A 24,524-nucleotide genomic window follows, 5' to 3' on the forward strand; every position below is an offset into this window, starting at 1 on the left:
CGTTTTGTACCTTCTTCTTGACCACAGTATCCACTGAGCCTTGATTCTCCTTGCAGCCCCCACGTCTTCCGGTCTTGCTCGAGTGCAGCATTCTGGTCTCAAAGCTGCGTCTGCAGTTCTTCCAGTGCCCTTCGAAGCTCTGATCGGCGCTCTTCGGTCTCCCACCCTACCGCCGCTATCCTCACTGTAAATTCTCGGCGTACTGCACCTGGAGTCGAAGCTCCTGCCTCCATCGCTCAAGTTGGTGCGCGTACGCCCTCTCCTTCGAGCTGGTGCGCTCCTTCGTCGTCTTGGCTGCCGGTGCGATGGTCTTCTGTACGGTCATGTGGACCGTGCTCACGGCCATCTCGCAGCCGACCAGCGCCTTCTTCGCGCCTTGACCTGCAGCCCAGTTTGCTTCCGTCGTGTGTGAGGATGGCCACGGACACAGCCTCGCTCTTCTTGAGCAGCTCGTCCGTGCCGGGGTGAACTTGGTGTAGACCTACATGGCCGCAGCTCTCTGTCCGAAGCTGGATGATGAGGTAAGCCAACACCAAACTTACTGTCAACGTCGTTGAAGTTGCTGGGTCGTCATCATTCAGACTGATGTGGCGCGAAGGTTGCGCCAAGTCGAGTTGCGCACACGCAATTAATCCGTTGGGACTCCCCATTCTTCGGGTGTTCCCAGGATAAACTCTATAATACCAATCACTATAAACACAGATCCCTGAATCACTTATAAGATGACAAAAGAATAATGTACCTGTTAGGTTTCATGCCGGTGTGGTTAGTATATTATCCAGTTGCGTGTTGCTTGAGTCTTTTAGGGAAGGCAATCTGGATGTTGCTTGTGGTCATTCAGCGTTAACTTTCGCATAACATGAGCTCTAGGAACATGTATTGAGACCGAGAGCACCTCAACAATTTGAATGCAAGTGGACAAGTTGTCTGCAGCAGCTTTCAGCAGTGGCCCGCAGAGAACGAAACAGGATAACAATCAGGGTAGACGGGCTCCGGCTACGGCTCAGTCTGTAACGTAGGGCTCGTAAAGGGAAAAATGAAAAGTAGTATTGTAACGCGAAGTCCGTAATTTCTTGTATCTAGACCAGCTACTCACCTCTTGACCACTCGTTGGCGAATGCAATTGTTAGTTGACGGGTCGCCTCGTAATCTTCATCTTGAAGCCGTCCCGTAAGTAGTCCCGTAATAGCCGTCCCGTAGGTCGTCCCGTAAGTCGTCCCGTAATACGTATCGTGAATTACCACGAAAATATAAATTATGTGCTCCATAATAAATGACAAAGCGCCGGATACACAAAATACGTCACACAACGCGATAAAAAGATACGACAGCCAGGTACCTCAGCGTCAGCTGGAGGACGTTATCACAGGCAATCCAGCCTCGTCTCACCCAAGGTCAATAAGAAATATGCGCATTTGCGCTGGAATGACTTTTACATACTATTGTCTGGATTGCCTAAATGTGATTTTGTGTTTACAACGCTGTATATCGATATGTTGCTAATTAATATAGTAAATACATGTTTTAAGTTTACATGTATTCTCAACCAATCGTCATTGATACATCATCAATTACGTGCACCACATAAATAATCAAGTGTCATTTCGAGTTGGCCAGTTGCCCCTCAATATGACACCGTGGTTCAGGGTATGCTTGCGTTATTTTAGTGATTACACAGGTATCAAATTAAGGGTGATCTTACAGGTGACAATTTTGCTCGATCACTAATCGAAATCACAGGGTATTGAAACTTAGCGGCGGTTATATTGAGGGATAGCACTGTAAATAGGTACCCTTCGGAACCAAGAGCAAAGTTAGTGATAGATGACAACTGTGTTACAACAGAGCTGTGGCACCGTATTGTATAAATGTAGCGCAGTGGAGTAAACTTCACACGTGAAACGTTGCTTACGATAGAACGGAGAAAAAGAGATGCTCTTGGGTTAATTCGCACCTTATTTTAATAAGCCGAATGCGAGGATGCACCATCACAAGTGCTACCTGTTGCGTCCGACTCGAGATTTTGAGTTAGGATGGTGTCAATTTTGAGACATGCTACAGAAGTATCGTAGATACAGTACAGAAGTTGGCAGCCCTTGCACCTACGGTACTGCACTTTAATTAATGCAAGTTCTAATACTACAGTACTGTACACAGGTATCGTACGGAGCCACGAGCAAAGCTAGGGATAGACACCAACCGTAAACACTACCGGAAGCGAGGGTGCTTGTAGTACCCAGTTCCCCTCACTCTGCGATTTGCTTTCCTGCGCTCGGATCCCCAAGCCCAACAACAAACGACCGCCATGCGTCTCTCTCAAGTTTTGGTTATTGCTGCGGCGTCCTTCCTCTTCGCAAGCGAGGCGATCGCTGTGACCACGGATTCCGAAATCACCGTGGCGCGCGACAGCTTGAGCCAGCGACGTCTGAGGAGTTACAGCAAGCCTGCCAAGGAGGATGACTCCGATGACTCCGATGCCTCTGCGAAAAGCGGTTTCACTGCTGAGAAAGATGATGACGCTGATGAGGAACGCGGTGGGTTCGACCATTTCTCCCCAGAGCAAATCGAACGTCTTCGTAAAAAGGCTGCAGATTTGGGCTATAATTTCAAGCACATAGAGAGTGGTACCGCAAGGTTCGCAGCGGAAGATCTAAAAGCCTGGCAAGAACACCTCGGCCAAATCATCAGAGAAAAAAGAAGCGCTGGCACGGCCGCGCATAACGCGGAGTGGATTGCGCGCCAGCGACCACACCAATAATTAACATTCTGGTGTCAAAGTGTGGAGTCCTGAACAAGCAACATGTGCTTTTCCCCGTTACTAGCGAATAATAGAGGGCCTCTCGAATTGTTCGTTACTCACTTTTTTTACTTCGATTTTGTTTTGATGATGGCGAGGCTTACGTTATCTTTCCTCACGCCACGAGTCAGATCGCACATTGTCGACCCTATTTTATATAGGGTACTACATGTAGTGCTGCGCATTCCTCTTTAACCGACTGAGTACGACCATAACGGCGGAGGATTGGATTTCCACGCTGGTACGATTCAAGTTTATCAGCGAGTATTTGGTAACCGATTTAGCTGTAGGGTCAAGAAATGGTTAATAACCTTATTTGGCGATTGGACTGATATTATCATCGTGAAGGAATTATTTTTTTGGCCTAAAACCCCAAATTTCAAACCGATGTTTCGTGCACCATACCGGTTCAAACTTTAAACCGATCATACTGGAGGAGAGGTCTCGAAGAGATCTCTCCAAAACCAGACCCTAGTGATAAACTTTTTAATGTGGGGTTTTGGAAAGGCACGGATAAGTTCTCCGTGCTTTCACACGGCTTGGTTTATATTCTTTGGTATCTTCTGGCCCCCGCACCTTCCAAGTGAAGAGAGGAACTTACACCTCTCTTCCAGCTGTTGAATCTCTTCGAACAACTGATCCATGTCTTCCTCGACGGCAGGGTATTGCACCTTCTGCTGGAACCGCCGTTGCGTTTGACGACGAAGCAGCCGTTCGAGAGATCTCACAGCGGTAATCATCATGTTGCTGTATGCGTGGTGTACACCGGGAGTCTTGAAACGTAACCGCATGCATTGGCTGAAAGTCTCCGCGTACTGGGTCGAAGCGAGGAGGTACGACAACTTTTTCAGTAGTCTGAAGAATTTATCGAAGATGGAAGCTAATGTTAATATCGAGCAAATAGAAAGAAACGTGTTTCTATTTGCTCGATATTAGCTTCAATCTTCGATAAATATGTTTCTAAGTTTCTAAACTGGCGCTACGCGCCTATGACATGTTAGCATTGCTGAGTGTCCTCTTGAGTTCCAAAGCGGAATTGCCCGGGACGAGGAAGTCAACGACGAAGGCGGCATAGGCTTCGTCGGCTTTGGCGGGTAGCTTGTGACACAAGACGAAGGAGGTGAGCGTCAGCTCTCCATGGTTTAAGTTATAGTTTGGGGTGGCTAAACTAGCGGAAAAAGAATAGTCCGAGTTATATTTTGGAAAATGCAGAACAAATTTGATCGTTCCAGATTTCACCGATTTACGCGTTAGTCGCAACGGCTGCGAGTGCCACAACGATCCCACACTAGGCGAAGGCTGACGCTGTTATTGGTGCGCTGAGAGTTAAGACACCACATGACTTCAAACCGCTCGCGGTAAATAGCGCGCCCCATATGGACACTTCGTCTCGATGTTCCAATAGCCACTTAACCACTCCCAAGTGATGTAGTGCGTCCACGCTCGGAGACGGCGGCAGACCAAGGTGAGATCGAAGAGAAGTTTCTATTCCCTGGCGTAACTCGAACTGACTGCTAAACAGGTGGCTCTGCTGGGCCACAGATCTACGATACCGCGAGTTCATGGTAAATCAGGATGACACCGGTCCTGTACCGGTTCAATCCACTACAAGTGATCATTTTCAGCAGCAACGTTTGGCGCGTTGGCCGTGCACCTCTCAGATCGATGCCCGTGCAACCATAGCACCATCTTCAAATGACCTCCTCCAGATGCATCATCCATTGCCACCGTTGTGCAGCCCTCCCTTCGATGGCGATGCAACCATCTCATTGTATTTAATGCCCGCCGCGCGCAGCTCCGTCCATCGCTTTGGTAGTGCACACGCTGCTGCTTGTTTTGTGGAGCCATTTAACAACCTTCAAGTTTCTATTTGTAGCCATCGCAACAGTCGTACAGCCTTCCGAGCGGTTTGAAGACAACCAACGCAAAATTGCTTGTTGGTCTCAATAGAACGAGCTTGGCGCCTTGTCAATACAGCACGTAGGTGATGGTGATCGGCAGTGATATGAGGATATATGGAAGCATTTCGTTGCTGCTTGATCCGTTGCATCAGTCGTAGCGCCTTCCGAACGATTCCAGTACAGCCATCGGACCACCGCCAAGTGCATGTTACCGGCTGCTCTATCCATTGCAGCAGTAGTGCATCCCTCAGAGCGATATGCGTGGAGCCACTTAACTACTTCCAGATGGCCATTAGCTGCCGCAGAATCCATTGCTGCTGTCGTACACCGTGGGTATCGGTCACGCACGCACAGTCGCTTTGTGTTTCTCTCTTCCCGCTGTTCTTGTGACTCTGCACCCACGCGATGCAAAACCTTCAGGATATCAATGTGTCCATTTTCGGCTGCACGATCCATAACTGTCTCTCCGTGACCACTCCGGTTGGGTCGCGCGAGTAGGTATTCCACAACCAGTGAACGATGTCCAACTTTCCGCAGGTCGCTGCAGCCTTCATTGCCGAATCCGGACCATTCATTTCACCGCGGTAATGGTTGACATTCTCCAGAACCCACCGCACCATTGGTAAATGATTCTCTTCGCACACTGTCCACAAGATCGAATCAAATGTCTCCATGTCATTCGGGTATTCTTCGTTTCTGGCTAGAAGCCATCGCAATGTGCCCAATCACCGAGTCGTGCTGCTTCCCATAGCGTAACATCTGCGATGTACCCTGCATCACCGTGCACCCCTTCCAGTAGGTAGCTTACAATCTTGACCCGCGCCCATCAATTATCTTCGGAGCTATCCTGGACGTCAATAGTTGCTAAAGGAAAACCACTTGAAATCACCCACTTGACCGTCTCCAGATCGCTTCGGACGACTGCACTTTCCAACACATCGAACGTATCGCTGAAATCCATGTCAACCGTTACGTGCGTCCGTAGCCAATTCACAAGACCCCAGTGGCCGCCTCGAGCAGTTAGGTTTTGGTGAGGTACATTACAGAAGTTTAGTGATTCTAAAGACTAAGCCAATGTCCGTCTGTCAGAAGCCTACACATCTTCTGCTAACTACCTCGCGAGGTGCTAGCACATGCAAACCCCATGGTTTTGTCGTGCCGGGTTTGGCGTTCGCCGCCGAAATCCAGGTCTGGGTGGATTTAAATCCACTGCGAAATATCGCCGTTGAGTAGATTCGTCACAGACTCCCAGTTGGAAGTACGTTTCCGAAGGTCCGTTGCAAACACCTGAACGCTTCTCTTGGTGTCCATCGCCAGGTTTGCTAGTTTGTCGGCCGTTTTATTGAAATGGCGGAGGTGATGCGTCCACGACGTGATCTGGAGCTGATCAGCAATGGTTCGGCATTGCACGTATATGTCGCGCAAGTGCGCGGCCTTGGGAGGGTGGCGTTGCTTCAAATGCGTGAGGATGAGCTTGCTATCGCCTACAACATGAAGACCCGTCAGTTTCATGTCCGCCGCCCTCCGTAGCCCCACTAGGAGGCCCCTGTACTCCGCAACATTGTTCGTCGTGGAGCGCGCTGCATACGACACACTCGCCATCCATTCCACAACCGGGGACAGTTCAGCGCCACCGACCCGAACAAAGACGGATCCAGAGCCGCCCGGGCCAGGATTGCCCCTCGAACCGCCGTCGAAGAAAAGCAAAAACCGTGAATTCGCGATTGAGCCTGAAGCGTATTCAGGTGTAGCACTGCTGGAGACAGTTCGCACCGCGTGTGCAAGCTTGGTTGCTTGATGAATGTGAGATATATTGGGTGCAGCGAGAGTCCGTTCACGTAGAGAGAGATAGCCTTGCGCTAATCGCCCCGCTAACAGCGCCGCAGCCCTTTGCGCTGAACTATCTTCCACCGGATCTTGGCATCTGCCTCTCCAGTTCCAGATGGCCTGGAGTGTTAGTACGACGCCAAGCCGCCAGCAATCCTGGAGCCTGTCTCGGATTAATCGCCTCACGTCATTTCTATCAGCCTCCCACGTTGTGGCATACAACGTGTCCATCATTGTCCATACATCAGCAGGCACCATAGAAAAGTTCAGCCCGAATATAGCGGAGAGGTTGGACTGTAGATCCCCGATTCCGATCGCTGTCCAAGGCGCGATAAAGACCGTCCAAAGGCGGACCGCGCCAGCACACTCCCAGAAAATATGAGTTACACCGGTTGCTAGTTCTAGGCAATCCGTAATAGGGCAACCAGGCCTCCCGTGAACCGTGTCCCAGGAGGAAAAGGCCCTGAGGTTTAGTCTGTAAAGGACCTGTTCTCCCCACACCGTGACTCCGGTGATACGGCGCAGGTCCAGCCAGTCCACTTTGTCCAGTGCCTTGCTGATAGCTGGGTGTTCCGCTCGCCATACTGACTTCCGCCCGTCGAGATCTTGAGTACCGTGTCGGCGCGAAATCGCCGCCGCCGCACGTTTGAAGGTGCCTCTCGTACGATTGACGCTCGTCCACATTGTGACCAGTCGCGAAATTGTCGGCTCCGGTAAAAAGGACATGATGGTGACGTCTGCGCCAGCAAATTGGCGCAATGATCGTAGCGCTTCAGGTTGGGAGTGGACCACAAGCTGGGCGGTCAGCACTCTTGCTGACACGGTGATGGTCAGGAGGCAAGCCGGCGTGGGGGCGGGCGTGTAACTGGTGCACACTGTGATAGCGGGGTGGCGGCTATCCGCATCTCCCCCGTGTCGTGTCGGGCATACCACATGTCTGGATAATTTGCGATCAGTGCTACCAACAGCGTTCAAATAGTTGTAGCCCTCTGTTCCGAAACTCGAACAGCCCAGCCCGTAGAACTGCCCATTCAATTGTGTGGCGAACCATCAGTCCAGGTGCTGAGGCATCGCGCGGTATCATCTCGTGTACGAAGCGGCGCCTGGCTACGTCGAAGATCAAAACAACGTTGCACCTCCGCATAAGGAAGCCATTCCAAGTGAAGTTGTCCGTAGTTGCTTCTCCAAAACTCCCGTAGCTGCGCTGTCGACGAACCCAGAAGCACCGATACATCTACCGTGCAAGCGCCGTCCTGCCACTGCATGTCGCTCGGGAAAGCGGCCTCCACGGCCGCGTACTGCGCTGCTACCTGTTGTCCGTGGCCCTGCGCAGGACACGGCAACCCTGTCAGCGTTACCATCTTTGTGCCCGCTCGCCATAGGGATTGTCCTTCCCTGAAGCCCCCACTCACGTTCCCACCGTTACCAGGTGTGACGACCACACGTGAGGCTGGCAAAGTGAGTGCTCGTAGGTGCAGTATGTCCCCTACAATCTGTTTCTCCAAAGTCGCCTGCCATCTCCACTTCATTACTGTCGTTGCCGCCATGGCAAGTAATTCAGCCTTGAGATCGGGGATGGCAAGGCCACCTTCTTTCTTAGGCAGCTTCGCAACGTCCTCCGCCAGCCACGTCGTGCACCGGTGCTCCAACTGGCCAAAATAGCCATGCCAGACATATGCCTTAACGTGTGAGGCAAATGACCGAACTTTGTCCGTCCGAGGCCACGCGTAGCGTCCGATGTAAAGGAGCTTCGGTGTGACCACCGCAGCGACCACCTGTGCTCGCTGCTCCACTGTCAAGTTCTTGTAGCTTGCAAGGCGGAGCCGTGCGCGGAGCTGCGTCTCAGCTAGTTTCCATGTGGCGTGCTTTGATCCTTGCTACTTCGAAGTATTTGCATTCCGAGATAGCGGCACCGCGCATATGGATCCTGCAGTTGAATGCTCCATCGCCATTCCGTCTGTGAAGACAGTCCGTCCGCATGTAGCGCCATGGCCACCGTTTTGTCAACGTTTAGGTGTAAACCAGAAGCAGCTCCAAAGGCCGCAACGATATCCAAGGCAATGGGGATTTCGTGCGGCCCCCGTAGATAGAGAGCAGTGTCATCTGCGTATCCGGCCACTTTGAGGAGAATTGTTGCCTCAGCCGTCTGCAGAGGAATTCCGGGCAATCCGCCCGCATTGTCCAGTTTCTGGTAGAGAGGTTCCAAAGCCAGGATGAATAGAAGGGGAGCCAACGGGCATCCTTGACGGATACCTCTGGTAACTTTGACGGAACGAGAGTGGTCCCCATTTGCGAGAAACCTAACGGTCGTCCCAGTGTGTAGGCTTTCAATCACGCACATGAAGCGAGGAGGATAACCATGCCGCCTCAGCGAGGCATAGAGGAACTGCCTATCCAGCGAACCGTACGCCTTAGCAAAATCCAGGAGAAGTACCAGTGACTCTCGCAGTTCCGGAGAAAGTGCGGCCATGCGCTGAGCAGCCTCCAGATAATCAATCGTGGTGTGGATGTCCCGAGAAGGCACAAATCTATTCTGGTGAGCATTGATCCGAGCAGGAAGACTATCTCGGATCTGTGTAGCTAGAAGACGCGTCAAGATTTTGTAGTCCGAGTTGAGGAGCGCCAACGGTCGATAATTGAGTGGGTTGCTGCCGTCTCCCTTCTTTTTAAGACAGAATATATCCGCGTGAAGAAACGAAGCGGGAAAATACTGTTCACTGTACCACAACCTGTATAGACGCGTCAGGAGCGGGATTAAAGCAGTATCATGCGCTCGGTACCAATCGTTTCCGAGGCGATCGGGCCCGCATGCCTTGCCTGGTTTGCAGGATCTTAAAACTGCTGCAACCCGGGCCTCGGTGATCACTTCAGGGGGGCCCAACTCCAGAACATCGTTAGTAGGGCCGGCCGCCATACATTGTGTGATATCTACGTCCTCACTGTCCATTTCACCACCTTGAAAGACAGGCGTCCTCGCGTCTGCGAGTATGTCTGCTTTTTCATGCGGTGCCCTGGTGACGCTGTTGACTGCAGGCCGTAGCGTCGGTATCACTTTGTCTACGAATTTGCACGAAACCCGACGGAAGAAAGCTTTTGTTGTTTTCTCTTCCCACCAGGTATGTTCTCGAAACAGGCGGTGTTGCCTCGACCGCAGCCATTCCTTCTTCGTGACAGCTATCTTTTGTAGTATTGTCTGTACTGTCTCCATGCCCGAGGCGTTATCCTCGACGCCAACATTGCCGAGGCCCCCCGCCTCAGTCACGACGTGGTCGTATTATTTGTACAGTCGTCGCAGCTTTTTCCTATACGTGTTTCTGAGAGTTTTCCTTGCCTCTCTTTTGTGCTGTATTATCCCCACTACTATTGTCTGCTTCATGTCATCCCATAGTCGAGCTGCGTCAGTCGCGGACAATGACACGTCCTTCAGCTGCTCCGCCAAGAGATGTAGTTGAGCACTCACATATTTGTCCACCAGGGCTCTAGCGTAAGGCGGCACAGGAAAAGCCTGTTGCTCTTTCTGAATTCGGACTGGATTGTCCGGCGAGTGCAGGTGCAATAGTAAACCTTTGTGATCCCCTTCCATACCAAACTGGTCGATATCTGTTGCAGTCACCCAAACTCTCGCGGCATCATTAGCGTACCAGCGATCTAGTCGACTGGTTGCGTACCCCATGTTGGGGAGTCGATAACTATAGGTGTGGAAGTTGTTGTAGAAGCTGCTAAGTGCCTCTGTGTCCGTTGTATCTAGTATGGCTGTGGCAGCACTATCATTGAGCCTCCACTTCTCGAGTAGTTCACGAAGCGCCAGTGAATCATGATCCTGATCAGCGGGTGCATACGATCTGTCCGCCACTCCATACAATGTGCAATTGAAGTCACCACCAACATAGAGGTGAGCCCCCCCCCCCCCCTGGGACTGGCAGAACCGCAGCAAGCTTATACAACTCCTCACGCTGTCGCAAGTCTATCGGCGCGTAGATATTGACCAAGTAGACCGGGGTTTCACCCAGTGTGGCGGCGAGTATCATGAAGTGCGGAGATCAGAATTCTTGAAAGACGGGATGAACTCCTAGGAAACAGCTCCGGGGATGCAGCAAAACTCCAACACCCGCCGTTTACCATCTGCGGGAGACCAAAACGATAAGTGGGGGCAGTCGTGTCCAACTCTGTACCCCCATTACCTGGCGTGATCCCTGGTGAGTTTGGGAGCGTCGGTGGCCGTGGCATGCGTTTCTTGCAAGAATAACACATCGAACTGTCCACGTCGATGCTGCCTTTTGAACGAAGCCAGCCACTCTGCTCGGTCTTGGTCAGTACTGCCGAAGCCTCGCACATTTTGCGTCAATAGACCAAAAGTCCTATCCGTTGGGTGAAGGGGGTGCGGTTGTCGAAATGTGAATCCGTGGTTCTCGCTGAAACCAAAAGGAAGTTGGACTACGAGCTGTAGAGCTTGAAATACTTAAAGACGGCTTCGGACCGAGATTGCAAAACCAAAAGTGAGATTGATTGAGTGAGTTTTAGCTTCTAGCCTGCCTACTATACTCTCCTGTTGGCAAAAAGAAAAGCAAACATCTGTGGGAATCGAACCCACGACCTTCGAGTCAAAGACCCGGTACTAACCCACTAAGCAATACAGACTTGTGCAAAGTCATGTACACCCTACTCCTACATATGCAAATCCTATGCACCCACACGCATCCACGCAGCTTGAACATCCAGACGCGCTCCTACGCGCTCGTCCTCATGCACACGCAGCCTGCGCGTCTCATCTTGAGCATTGAACGCCGCCACAAAGCCTCGCACACGCGTAGATGCACGCACACACACGCGCACACACACGCACGCATACAAAATGGCGCGCCAAGTGTGAAGCCACGCGCACGCATCACCCTTTAACACTCTCCCTTGATGCGCTGTGCCTGGCGTCTTAGTCGTCCATGCCGAGTCCGACGATAAACTGGCGGTGCTTGGGTCGTGCCAGAGCCTTGATAAACCCGTCCGCGACCATCTCGTCTGTCGGCTTGTACTCATGCACGATGATCTTGTCTTCCACCTTCTCGCCAAGAAGTAGCGCTTCCATTTACAAAGTGAAGGGTTAGGTTCTGATGAATCACTTAGCGGATGTATAGTAGACCTAAACCTATTATCGCTCCTATTCAAATCTGCTGCGCAAGGAAAATGAAGCCACTTCCACGATATTAGGAATTTGTATGACGCGGTGTCAGAATCGCATGAAACAATGAAATATGCAAAATCGGGTTGCATGACGCATCAGAAAAATCCTATATGCGAAGATGCACCAATCGTTGAACGACCGAAAAAATAATTTTTTACAGTACTTGTAGTGGGTCTAACTTGACTCACTACTTTAGCTTACAAGTTGCGCAACGTGTATGAGGAAGCGTAAGTACTTAGTAATTACTTAGGTGAATTATATTTGAATACACAAATATAAGTTAAGTAAGAAAGGATTCCAAGTGACTTTGATTAGGTGAAATGAGAACTGTATTGTTTGTAAATTGATCTTCCTCTAAAATCTGCTAAAAACTGTTTATCATCTATGAAAGGGGTTGACAGCGGCTGGCTGTCAGAGCCCCGCCAATATGCATGTCTCTGATTGGTAGAAAGACGTTGCTTTCTACCAATAGGATCTTTGGGTATGTGTGGACCACTCACTGTGGTGGCCCACTTCAATGTATCCATTGGTGTGTCTTACACCAAGGTGAGGAAGTATCTAAAACTTTTAACAGATAACCTATCTGTTAAATTCACAAGTGGCTTGTAGCCACTTGTGCGTGTAACCCCGTTACACCATCCCCCCTTAAGGTTAGACGCGCGGGGTCCCCGCACGTCAATCTTTTGGAATTGACCATTCGTCAATTCTCCGCGTTTGGAGAAGAAATCCGCGCTCATTCAACGATGAGCGCGCCTCAGAAGAAGTCTTCTAAGTCGGTGGGGAGTCATCTCTCCATCGACGACTACTTCGAACGCCAGAAGGCGAAGTACGGCGACGTCGTCGACTTCGACGGCGAGGATGAAGATATGGAGGGCGAGGAGGACTCGCCCTCAAAGTGCAAAGACTCAGTGTCGCGCGAATCGCTCGACCCTCATGCCAAGAACATTCGCCCGCGTGAAGGGGACGAATCGGACGCTTCGAGTTCGAAGCGTTCGCGTACTGAGAGCGATACCCCACTCGCTTCCGCTGGGGCTCTCAGTACTCCGCGCGCTGCTGCTGCAGCGCGTGATGTCAAAGCTCAAGGCTCTCCGCGCGCTGCGCCTGCAGCGCGCGATCCGTGGATGCCTTCCGCGTCCGAGATTACGGACCGGTATGGGAACTCGGTACCTCCGAATGAGGTACCGCTGTACGTATGCGGCGCCATCAAAGATGACGCTGTGGCTGCCGAGCTGCACTTTGATGCGGAAACGCATCAAAGGCGCGATTACTACATCGGACTCTTTCATGAGCTCCGATGGTTTCAAAGCAAGAAGACATCTTCTCGCAGCAAAGTGCCCGAATGGCAGGCACTTTGTCAAAGTTGGAATGCCTTTGTTGAAAACTTCAACAAGAGGCCGAGTGCTTACCGTGATCGGATTAAGCAAGCGCGTGATCGCTTCGAGACGTACTCGAAGCGTGGAAAGCTGGAGTAACTTCATGTTGCTGCTGAGGAGGCAAATGTGCCGTGCGCTGTGCCCGAGGGCTTTCAGTGCACGAAGTGTTTCCCAGGCGCGGTCCGCTTGAGCGACCGCGACCTGAACGGGTTCGCGTCGTTCCGTGTGCCCGAGAGTCTCAAAGAGCTCCGTGCTAAGTTCTTAGCACGTGAGAGTTCGGGCGCTAGCGATGATCGCAGCGCTCGTGTTACTTCCGCTGCACCAGCGCGTACTGCTCCTCGTACGCCCTCACCATTTCCGGAACGTCCTCCAGCAAGACGTTCCGCGGCTCCCATGTATCTCGATGGGGAGGAAATCCTCTCCAACGAATACGAAAACGAGCCCTTTGAGGGTTCGTTTTCGGGATACTATGGTCAACAATCCGCTCAACAATCCAGCGGGTTGAGCCGCGGGCGTCACGGATCGGCGGTGGCGGGGTGGGAACACGACCCAGGTATGATCAGCCCCGGGCTGATCAGTATGCGCCTCTCCACGACCGGGTGACCGCCGTGGAGCGTCTGCAGGGCGCTGAGTTCGCCGCCTTGAAACAGGAGCTGGCGAACCAGAAGGCCCAAGTCGCGGCGGTCTCGCAGACCGCCTCGAATATCCAGGTCGAGCTGGGGACCCAGATGAAGGGGTTGCTCCAGCGCGTCCGCGCGCTGGAGGAGAGGCTGCTCGTCGCCGAGGCCAAGGCTTCCGCTTCTGCCTCGGCTCCTGCCGAGGCTTCGGGTCAGCCGAGCTAGATGGCTCGTGCTGCAGGTATGGCTTCAGCCGTCCGACGTAAAAGGTCGGATGGAGGCGCATGCTAAACGGTATGTCTAGCGTGTATGCGTTGCCGTGTCGTGCCAACACAGTGAACGGCCCGATGAAGCGCGGAGCAAGCTTGCTTGCTCCGAAATCCGAAACTGCATGTTTAGGCAGGTTTTGTGTAGCTAACAAAACTAATGAACCAACTTTAAATTCATTTGTGTTGCCTCTGCCCGCATTGTCTGCGTTCAGCTTCTGTTGATCAACAGTAGCTGCTATAGTGTATTGGACAAACCGAATTACGGCTTGTCTTTTGGTGATGAAACTGATTGCATCCGAGCTGAAGTCATTCAGCTCGCTCTCCGCTAGAGGCCCGGCCTCTGCGTGGTTCTTTGCGGTGTCTGCGCCCTGCGCAGACTCATGTGGTTTGTCCATTGTTGCAGCTGACACTGTGCAAGTGTCAGCGGCTTTTTGCGACTGCTGTATTGCAGTCGTAGATCCCCCCCACTTAAAGTGGGAGCCATCACTCCGAGTAAACTCGGTAGACGTGGAGGCCGCATGGCATTCACGTAGAACGGTGTATGCCCGGTTGAGGCATGCACCGAGTTGTTGATGGCAAACTCTGCCATCGATAAGCACTCGCTCCAGTATTGGAACGAGTGAGCGTAGCTCTTCAACATATCGACGAGCACGCGGTTCACGCGCTCGGTTTGACCGTCCGTCTGCGGATGATCCGCAGTCGACATTGAAAGCTGGCTCCCAAGAAGTGTAAACACTTCTTGCCACAGGTGCGCTGTGAAGCGCGGGTCTCTGTCCGACACGATGTCGGACGGCATGCCATGGTGTTTGAACACCATGTCGACGAACAGATGGGCCGTCTGCTTCGCGGTCACCTCTGCTGGCACCGCAGCAAGATGTACCATCTTGCTGAAACGGTCTACAAAGACCACAACACCGGTGTTCCCTCCGCTATCCGGGGGAAGACCAAAGATGAAGTCCAAAGACATGGACTTCCAACACTCCGACGGAGTCGGTAGTGATTGTAATGGAGCCTGCGCAAACGGCGCAGGCTTCACGCGTTGGCATACCTCGCAAGCACGGATGTACTTGCGCACCCACTATACTGGTGGTGCCAGTAGAAGTCGCGCGTGAAAGGGACGTATGTCTTCTCACGTCCGAGATGTCCCGCAGTCGGGGCATCATGATACTCGTACATGATCCTGAGTCGCAGGTCATGGTCATTTGGCACGACAACGCGACCCGCGTTGTCGTCGACTGCGTTGTAGAGTAGCAGTCCGTCGTGCACACGAAAGCGGTGTGCACGCGCTCGAAGGTGCTTGGGTAGCTTCTGACGGGACTTGTCAGAAGGCGCTGTGCCATAGGCCAGCAAGAGCTTCGCGTCCGCGTCGTGCGCGTACGCGGCCTTCACATCATCCAACAGAGATGATGTGGGTTTGCTCGATCGCATGGCGTCAATGGCATTGACGTCAACAGCTTCTGCATAGTCCGGCCGACGTGATAACGCGTCGGCCACCACGTTCAATCTTCCGGGTTTGTATTCGACCCGGAAGTTATACTCCGCAAAGAATGAGAGCCATCTCGCCATTCTTTGTGAAATGTGTGGCGACTTCACTGCGGTGCGCAGTGAAGCATGGTCGGTGTAGACCACAAATGGTCTACTCCCAAGCAAGTACACTCGGAACTTTGCGAGTGCATACTTCATGGCAAGGAGTTCCTTGTCATGCACCGGATAGTTGCGCTCAGCTGGCTTCAGCTGACGCGATTGGTAGTAGACGACACGATCACGGCCCTCGTGATCGTGTTGCATTAACGCGCATCCGATCGCGAAATCGGATGCGTCACACACTACGTGAAATGGGCGATCTTGGTCAGCCACTGCCAAGATCGGCGCCTCAGTCAAGCCCCGCTTGACTGTATCGAATGCCTTTTGGCAATCGCTTGTCCAATTCCACACAGCTTCCTTCTTAAGAAGCTGTGACAGCGGGCGGATCTTGCCCGCGTAATCCTCCACGTACTTGCACAAGTACGTGGCCAAGCCAAGGAACTGCCTCAGTTCCTTGACACTTGAAGGCGTTGGCCATTCATTGATCACTCTGACCTTTTCCGGGTCAGGGCGAACACCATTCTTCCCTACGAGACACCCGAGGACGGGTATCTCGCTCGCCCCGAAGATACACTTCTTCAGGTTCGCGTAGAGCTTATGCTTTCGCATAAGCTCAAGTAGCTTCCGGAGACGCACCCTGTGCATCTCTACGTCGGTCTTCCCGTCCACAGCCCGGCTGTGGATGAACACATCATCGAAGTAGCTCGGCGCGAAGTCGCGCACCGAGCGCAACAAGTGCGTCACGCACCTGTTGAAAGTCGCAGGGCGTTCTTAAGCCCCTGTGGCATTACTAGCCATTCCCAGAGCATGCCGCTTGGCGTGCTCACTGCCGTGAGAGGGATATCGCTCTCACGCATTAGGATTTGATAAAATCCGTCTCGCAAGTCGAGAGCACTGTAAACGGTGCTCCCGGCCATCGAATCGATGATAACATCTTTTCGCGGTATCGGCGTCTGCGCCGGTACTGTCGCATCGTTCAGCTTGTTGTAGGCATGAACGATGCGCCATCCGCCCTGTGGCTTCTTGACACAGAACGTCGGGGCACTGTGCGGGGACTTTGATTCCCGCACTTGTCCTGCTTTGCGACCACTTTCAAAGAAGTCGTCGATCGCTTTTACCTGCTCTCGCGGCAGTGGCCACTGCCGCGTGACACAGTACTTCGTGCCCGGCACGAGATCAATCTCGTGCTGGATGCCCTTATCCTGCGGAAGCTCCGCAGGAATCTCTTCCGGGAGTACGTCTTTGTACTCCCTCAACAATTCGTAATAGGGACTCGACTTCAGCGAGTCCCAGCCTTGTTCCTCGAAGCGCTCTCGCTTCGACTTCGCACTGAGAGTGTCTTCACGCTCAGTGGTACTTCCCATGAAGAGCTGCCTCAGCTCTTCGCTCTCGCTCTTCGTTCTTTCGCTGTTCGAAAGAACGCAGACCTGCTCGATGCGTCCATCGTGCAAGTCGCGCGTGAAGCGCTTCCAGCTCATGGCTGGAAGCGAAGTCAACTCCGACGCCGTCGTCGGAGGACTAGCGAGTTCCATCTCACGATACTGGAATCCAGTATCGGTGCGCGTCAAGACGCTTAGCGTCTCGACGTCCGGCGTCACCGCCTCAGCCTGCCCAGCAGACTGTTCTTGTTGCGTCTCGGTCCCGGACCGAGACTTGCGCAGCGTTCTTTGCATGCACCATCTTCTTGTTGTGCGGAGCCGGGCTCCGCACAGTTGTTCTTCTGGTCCAGGCCCGGCCGCGGACAGTTGTTCGCCGGCAGACCCTGTCTGCGGGCGCGCGATATCAAGCCCGGCTTCGTCGCATGGTGCTTCGTCGTGCAGCCCGGCTGCACGACAGCATGCAAATTGCGTCAGTGCGGGACGTTTGCAACCGCCCGTACTGTTTGCAGCATCAACTCCCGGAGTTGACACGCCTTTGTCACCTCGACGCCAGTTATTGGCGGAGCCCCTCTTGACCGAGGGTGCGTCGACTCCCGGAGTCGCCGCGTCGTTGTCGACCTGACCTCTTCGGGTCAGGGACTGTCCCATGCGTACTTGAACGCGAGTGTTGGTTCCCGGAACCGACACATCCTCATCTTCCGACGTCGGCAGCACCGCCGACGTGGATCCCACTTGTGCGCATCCTCGCGCACCCCTTGGGCATTCCGGGACAGCGGCATTAAGCGCTGTCTCGACTAGCGAGCCGCGCGCACCTGCTGGTGTGCGCTGCGGTAACAGGGCCATCGCTCTCTGTTCCGCAGTCGCGACCGAAGCGCACGAGCGTGCGCTTCTTCCAGTCAATTACCGGATCATGCCGTGCAAGCCACGGCATGCCTATTACCACGTCGAACTTATCGTCCAGGTCCAGGACGATAAAGTGTTCGACAAACACTCGTTGTTTGTACGAGAAGCGCACGTTCACGACGCGCTTCTCGGTCTTCACGATGGCACCTGTTGCCAGTCGTACCTCCAGAAGACTTCGAGGTGTATCTACCTCCTCGAAGTCAAGTCTCGGCAGGCTTCGTAGTCGAACAAAGTTGTTCGACGCGCCTGAATCTACCAAAGCTCGAAGAGAGTCACTCGCTCTCTTCGAGTAAACCTTCAAGATGACTAGGTTTGGCCTGTCATCTTGTTTCTTGCAGTGAGAGCTGGTCTCACTGGGGGCTGCAGTCCTCAGTGTCGCGTGTCCGATGTCGGCACGCGCGACTGCATTACCAGTAGGGCGCCCCGCGCCTACTGGATGTTCGCGTTTTTTGTTGGTCCGCGGCGATGCCCGGCATCACCACGACGGCCACCTCCAGGGGGCATGGGAGCTGTGCACTCCCGGGCAAAGTGACCAATCCTTCCGCAACGGAAGCATCGCACGTTGCCTCCTTGCTGCTGGTGACCAGCAGCCGTTGCATTCGAGAGGTCCATTGGTTCTGGACCTCCCGTCCTCGCTACCGGGCGCGGTTGCGGCCTCGGTACATTTACATGGAGTTTAGCCTGCCGCAGGCTAAACTCCTCTTGCATGGCAAGAGTGATTGCAGCTTCGAGAGTACTCGGGTACTCTAGGAAGAGATAGGTCTTCACGGGCCCATCTCTAAGTCCCTTCATGAACGTGACGACCTTAGTCGCCTCGTCAATTGGATTAGTCACGATGTTCGAGACCAAGTACCGTGCACGCTGCGCGTAAGCATGGATGTCATGCTTACCCTGCTGAAGGTCGAGGAACTCCGCCCTCGACCGGAACTCGTTTTGCGGGGGCTCAAACGCTTGTTTGGGCTCCTCTTTGAACACTTCGTACGTGCTGAAGCACGTAGGATCGGAGAGTCGGCGTCCATACGCCCAACCCCTTGCGCGTCCGCCAAGGCAGGACATGGCGAACGCAACCTTTGACAACGGGTCGGCGATACGTCGAGCCGCTATGGCTGTGTCGAGTTCGACAAGCCATCGGAGGAGAGGCTCTCCCTCGTTTCCTACATAATTGCTCACGCTCAATTTTAATGATTGAGCACGCGGTGTCGTCCCTGACGACGCCGTCACTGAGGAAGCAGCGTCACGCTGCTCCTTCATGATGAACCCCAGAGCAACACCATATTGCTCCGTCGGCGATAGCGTACGCAGCATTGTAGCTATCGCCGCTTCTCCAATGACTGTTGACAGTCGTTGGAGGGCCTCCCACTCTGGGTCAGACAGGTGGGGGCAGTCGGCGCGTGCAACATGCGTTGCAGGCGTGTTGGAGCTCTCCATGGGCACCTCCGTGCTCATGTGGTTCTCGGCTCCGCGTTGTACACCGCGTACGAACGTCAAGCAGTCGGTCGTTGAACGGACTACAAAGTGCTACCAGGTGTAGTGGGTCTAACTTGACTCACTACTTTAGCTTACACGTTGCGCAACGTGTATGAGGAAGCGTAAGTACTTAGTAATTACTTAGGTTAATTATATTTGAATACACAAATATAATTTAAATCAGATAAGACTCGAAGTGACTTAGATGAGGTAAAATGAGAACTGCGTTGTTTGTGAATTGATCTTCCTCCTAAATCTGCTAAAACTGTTTATCATCTATGAAAGGGGTTGACACGGCTGGCTGTCAGAGCCCCGCCAATATGCATGTCTCTGATTGGTAGAAAAACGTTGCTTTCTACCAATAGGATCTTTGGGTATGTATGGACCACTCACTGTGGTGGCCCACTTCAATGTATCCATTGGTGTGTCTTACACCAAGGTGAGGAAGTATCTAAAACTTTTAACAGATAACCTATCTGTTAAATTCACAAGTGGCTACAAGCCACTTGTGCGTGTAACCCCGTTACAGTACTCATTTAGGTCGGTTAGATAAGGTGTTAGAGACGGTCGGTCTCCTACAAAGGTACGACAAGACTAATAGTACTAGCACATTCAGACAAGACCAATATTACTACGGCAAGCTTAAAAGTACTAAGACAAGACTTGCTGAAGTACAATACGGTGACATTATCAACTACACAATTCCTTGCATGTACGCATGCCGAGTCTTCACAAGTCGGCGCTTGTTGTCGAGACGAATATATCGTGCAAGTGTGTCAATCGTGAGTACACACATGTTCGGAATAACACTGTCATTTAACCAATGTGTGGTATAGTAAGCCGAATACGCGGTTAGTGTAGCGTCCGAAACCTCCCTTGGGTCAGCAACTCCCTTCTGGATGGCAAATTCCAACACATCTTGGGCAATCAGTTTGGCAATGCTAAAGCGGCTGGGAAGCACACCGCTTTTCTTTTCGTCCAGATTGGCCCAATCGCATACCGGCTTGAATAAATGACGAGAAGGATCCGGCTTCCAATACATGCGACACAAATCCTTCCAATCTTTTGCTGGAGGGAGAATAGATACCTGTTCACTGCATCCAGGCCGATCGCGCGATGGCTCAGGCGCAGGGCTCCTCCCAGGCTGTAGTATCGCTATCAGGGTATCCAGTTTTTCTTCTAAAGTACTTGTAGATTTTTCGAGGGCCCTCAAACGCTTTTCCAGTGAGATTTCTGAAAGCGTCTGCCTAGTATTAGCTGCCACACTTCGCTTTCTACCGGTAAACGTCGTCGGACAACCTGTGTAGACTTCACGATCTGGGCCAAACAATCCGCTAGTTGTTTATCTTCGTCGCTAGATGCTTGGTCAAGAAGATAGCGCACAAGGGTCTTCGCCGATTCATTTTGTGTCCAGCCAGCCCACCACTTTACCGTTCTGAGTAACCATCGCCTTTCTGGGGCGGCAAACATGAACTGGTACTGCGCGCCAGCCCGACGAAAGGTATGCGACGTAAACCAGATATCTCTCCACGCTTGTCTAACGTAGCCGCGAGTCTTCGTTCCATTTCGATTGATGTCACGAATCCCACAGTTAAGCAAGGTGATGAATGCCTGTTCTGACATTTTCTTGCCCCATTCCACACGCGCATTTTCACATCCCGTTGTAGTTGTGTCTGTCTTGAGAACGTTCTTTGAAATCTTCGAAAGTGCCGGAAATACATAATCTGTGTCACTCCATCGATGATCCGTCTTCGTTTGGATGTACGCCAGCCAGGCCGTCATATGATACAAAGCATCAATTGGTCGTTCACGCTCGTCCAAGTGGTGTAGATTATAGCAGCGGCCTTCTGCGACCTCAGTTTTCCGTCCATCAAGCTTGTATGATGCAAACGATATGGATGAGGTAGGGTCCGAAACGCTTTGTCGCGTGAGCCCTAGCGTTAAATTTTTCCACTGCAGGCTCAACACCTCGTTAATTCGGCACATGCTATAGAACGCAAAAGCGGATACCGCTGTAAACCACAAGCGACTCGCTTCCGTGAATCCTTCTGTGGTCGCCAAAATGGCTGTGCAGAACGTTAAGCATGTCCAGCGAAATAGGCGTGGCTTGGCGCTGAGTAAACTCCACACTTTTGCGCTTCTTGAGACCGCGCATGAACTGCCGAACAAACAAGTCTTTTGCTGGGTTCCCCAGACCGTACTTAATTCCATTCTCGTCGGTGACCACCACCCACCTATCTGGACCGGCAGCATCATGACGCTCGTGACTACTGTAGTAGTTTGCAACGGCAGCTCGTATCTTCTCGGCAGTCTGGTTGATACAGCACTAGAGACCGATACACTTTCCATGAATGCAACAAGAAGAGAGGGAAGCTCGTGATGGCGCACCATAGCTGGATCCGGGTATTCATTTGCGACGCAGAAACCGCAAAACTTCTTAAAGTAGGTTGCGTAGACGTCCCTGGTTTCCTTCTTGATCACATGCGTAGCTGTCGCAATTCCACTTTGCAATAGCACAAAATGAGGGTCGTTGAGACGTTGGCTGTGATGCCATTGAAAAAAAAAATCTGTGCGCTCACAGCTTCCTGACCAGCCAAATCAATTGTGAGCCTCTTCGCCATTCATTTTTACTCCAGTACTTTTAGTCTTGTCTTAGTACTTTTAGTCTTGACTTAGTACTTTAAGTCTTGTCATACTAATTTTTATATTGTTGACTAACGATGGCCTTGTGATTAATCGGATACAAAGCTATCCGAGTTTACCCAATCCCTTAATCACCCTCAGAGTCAGATTCAATACCAAAAGCAGCCTCGAAACGGCGCTCCCGGGCGGATATCGCTGCTTTTTCTTCGCCTCACTCAGCAAAGCGCGCCAAGTACGAAGCTTCAAACTCTGTCAACGATTTGCAGTTCTTGCCTTCTCCGAACGCGTCAATCTGGTCTTGGATAGGCGCCTTCAGTAAATTGTTCTCGTGACGCGCATCCTCGCAGCCAGCAAGCCACCGGTCGATCTTCGCTTTGAAAGTTGTCTGTAAGTAACTGCGGTACTTTTGAAGTCGAATGCGCTACCCAAACAGCGTGTTTGCGGTATACGCTGCCTATAGAAGACAAACTGCTTGCACGTGGATTGAAGTAACGTACTTGCGGGCTCCACCTGAAACTCAGGTGGCATGAGGTGGCGCTTATCGGGATGCAACAGTAGAAAGGTTCTTTTAAACCAATTTGCGACAGCAAGTCCTTGTGCTCCATCTGAACATAGTAATATTAATAAATACATGAGAACCTTTTGATTTTCATCCATCAACACTTACCTGGGTGAAGGTGTACTCAAATAGGTCTGCATCACGACTTAAATCTTCCAGTTCGTGCCCTTTCGAGCCTACAGGCTCGGGTTTCGGAGGGAGAGATACACTTTCTAGTTCGAGAAGCTCCGCTCGTAGCTCTAGAGACACGTGTTAGAAATAACGGTAACCTATGGTCGCTATAGATTAAACCCACCTTCAAGTCGCTCGAATGCACGCGCGGCACGCTTGGCACGCTGGGCGCCGACACGCTTGGAGCGGTTCTTCTCCCACGACTTCTTCCGGATCTCACTGCTTGAGAGCCGCTCCTTGGTGCCCTTGCTCTTCTTCTTGTGCTTGGAAAGGTTGGTGCGCGATATCGCCTTGCCACACGCGTCGCACGGCGTCTTCACAGCGCTGCCGTACGGCGCGCGTGTCGTCACTCCCCTCGCCATATCGCGATGTACGAATCGAATGCGCTCTTAACCACATTTATTGGCTAATATTATTTTTCTGATATCACAATTTTGATTGGTTAAAATATTTTTGCATGAGCTTGTTTTCCCGTTGCGCTGGTGAAAGAAGTGATACTTCAGGTGGATGTGCTTCGTGCGTGAGTGGTAAGCTGAGTTCTTGGCCAGCGCAATGCATCCTTGGTTGTCCTGGAACATTGTAGTTGCACCCACACACTCAAACCCCACGTCCTTTAGTAGCTGACGCAGCCATACTGCCTCTTGGGTGGCATTGTATAGGGCCATATACTCTGCCTCCGTGCTCGATGTTGCCACTGTCGGTTGCCTCTTCGACTTCCACGAAATCGCACTCCCATTCAGGAAAAACACGTAGCCTGTAGTCGAGCGCCGGGTGTCCAGATCGCCAGCCCAGTTCGCATCCGCGTAGCCAAACAGCTCTCACTTGGTCCCGCCGTTGAACACAAGCCCCAAGTCTTGAGTCATCTTTAAATACTTTAAAATCCTTTTTGCGGCCACCCAATGAGACTTGTTGTAGTACTCGCAAAACTTGGCCACTTCACCCACAGCTTGAGCAATGTCCGGACGGGTGCAAGTTGCGAGGTACATTAAAGCCCCCACCAACTCGCGGTACGGGTACTTAGGCGCGAAAACTTCGTCCTCCGAGGGTTTCACCAGTTTCGAGTTGCTATCCGCTGGTGTGTGCACTGCCTTGCACTTTTCTACACCGAACTTTTCTGCGAGTCGTTGAATATACGCTCGTTGGTTCATGATAATGACCTTGCTCTCACGGTCGCGGTGGATCTCGATGCCGAGACAGTACTTTAGCTCACCGAGCTCCTTAATGCTGAACTCACGCTTCAGCGCCTCCTTGATCCCAGTAATATCTGCTTTCGTCTTGCTGAAGATCATGAGGTCGTCCACATAGACGACAATAATGCTGAACTTTGAGCCAGAACGCCGAACGTACACACACGGATCCGCCGCCGATCGACAAAAGCCTTGGCTTTCCAAGTGCTTATTCAGCTTGCTGTTCCATTGACGCGCCGCTTGCTTCGTGCCGTAAAGTGCTTGCATCAGCAAACACTTCTTAGTCGGGTTGCTTTGGTCCTCGAAACCATCTGGCTGGTCCATATAGAGTTCCTCGTCCACGTCACCGTATAGAAACGCGGTATCAACATCCACGCTTTCAACCTCCATGTCTTCCTCTGTAGCAATTGCCACAGCCATGTTGATGGACTCCTTGCGTGCTACAGGAGCGAACGTCTCCGTGTAGTCAACTCCTGGGCGTTGTGTGAAGCCCTTTGCCACCAAACGAGCCTTGAACTTGATAATTTTCCCGCTCGGGTCTCACTTGATGTGGAAAACCCACTTGCACCCGATTGCCTTTTTGTCTGATGGCATATCCACCAAAGTCCAGGTGCGGTGATCCTCAAGTGACTTCATATCGCTTTCCATGTCACGCAGCCACTCGTCCTTGT

At 52.2% G+C, this 24,524-nt stretch overlaps 1 protein-coding gene across 1 annotated transcript; it reads right to left on the minus strand.

Annotated features, from left to right (window-relative positions):
• Window positions 1–181: 181 nt before the first annotated feature.
• Window positions 182–23,028, minus strand: IUM83_15252 (Phospholipase D A; the record flags this gene model as incomplete). The annotated part of the gene is made up of 4 exons (XM_067940056.1): window positions 182–381; window positions 21,424–21,604; window positions 21,682–21,782; window positions 22,791–23,028. The coding sequence occupies 4 exons, from the start codon at window positions 23,026–23,028 to the stop codon at window positions 182–184; spliced, it is 720 nt and encodes a 239-aa protein (XP_067794520.1).
• Between the last annotated feature and the right edge of the window lie 1,496 nt (window positions 23,029–24,524).

Source organism: Phytophthora cinnamomi (genome assembly GCF_018691715.1).
Source record: "Phytophthora cinnamomi strain GKB4 chromosome Unknown Contig24, whole genome shotgun sequence".
Classification (NCBI taxonomy): Eukaryota; Oomycota; class Peronosporomycetes; order Peronosporales; family Peronosporaceae; genus Phytophthora; species Phytophthora cinnamomi.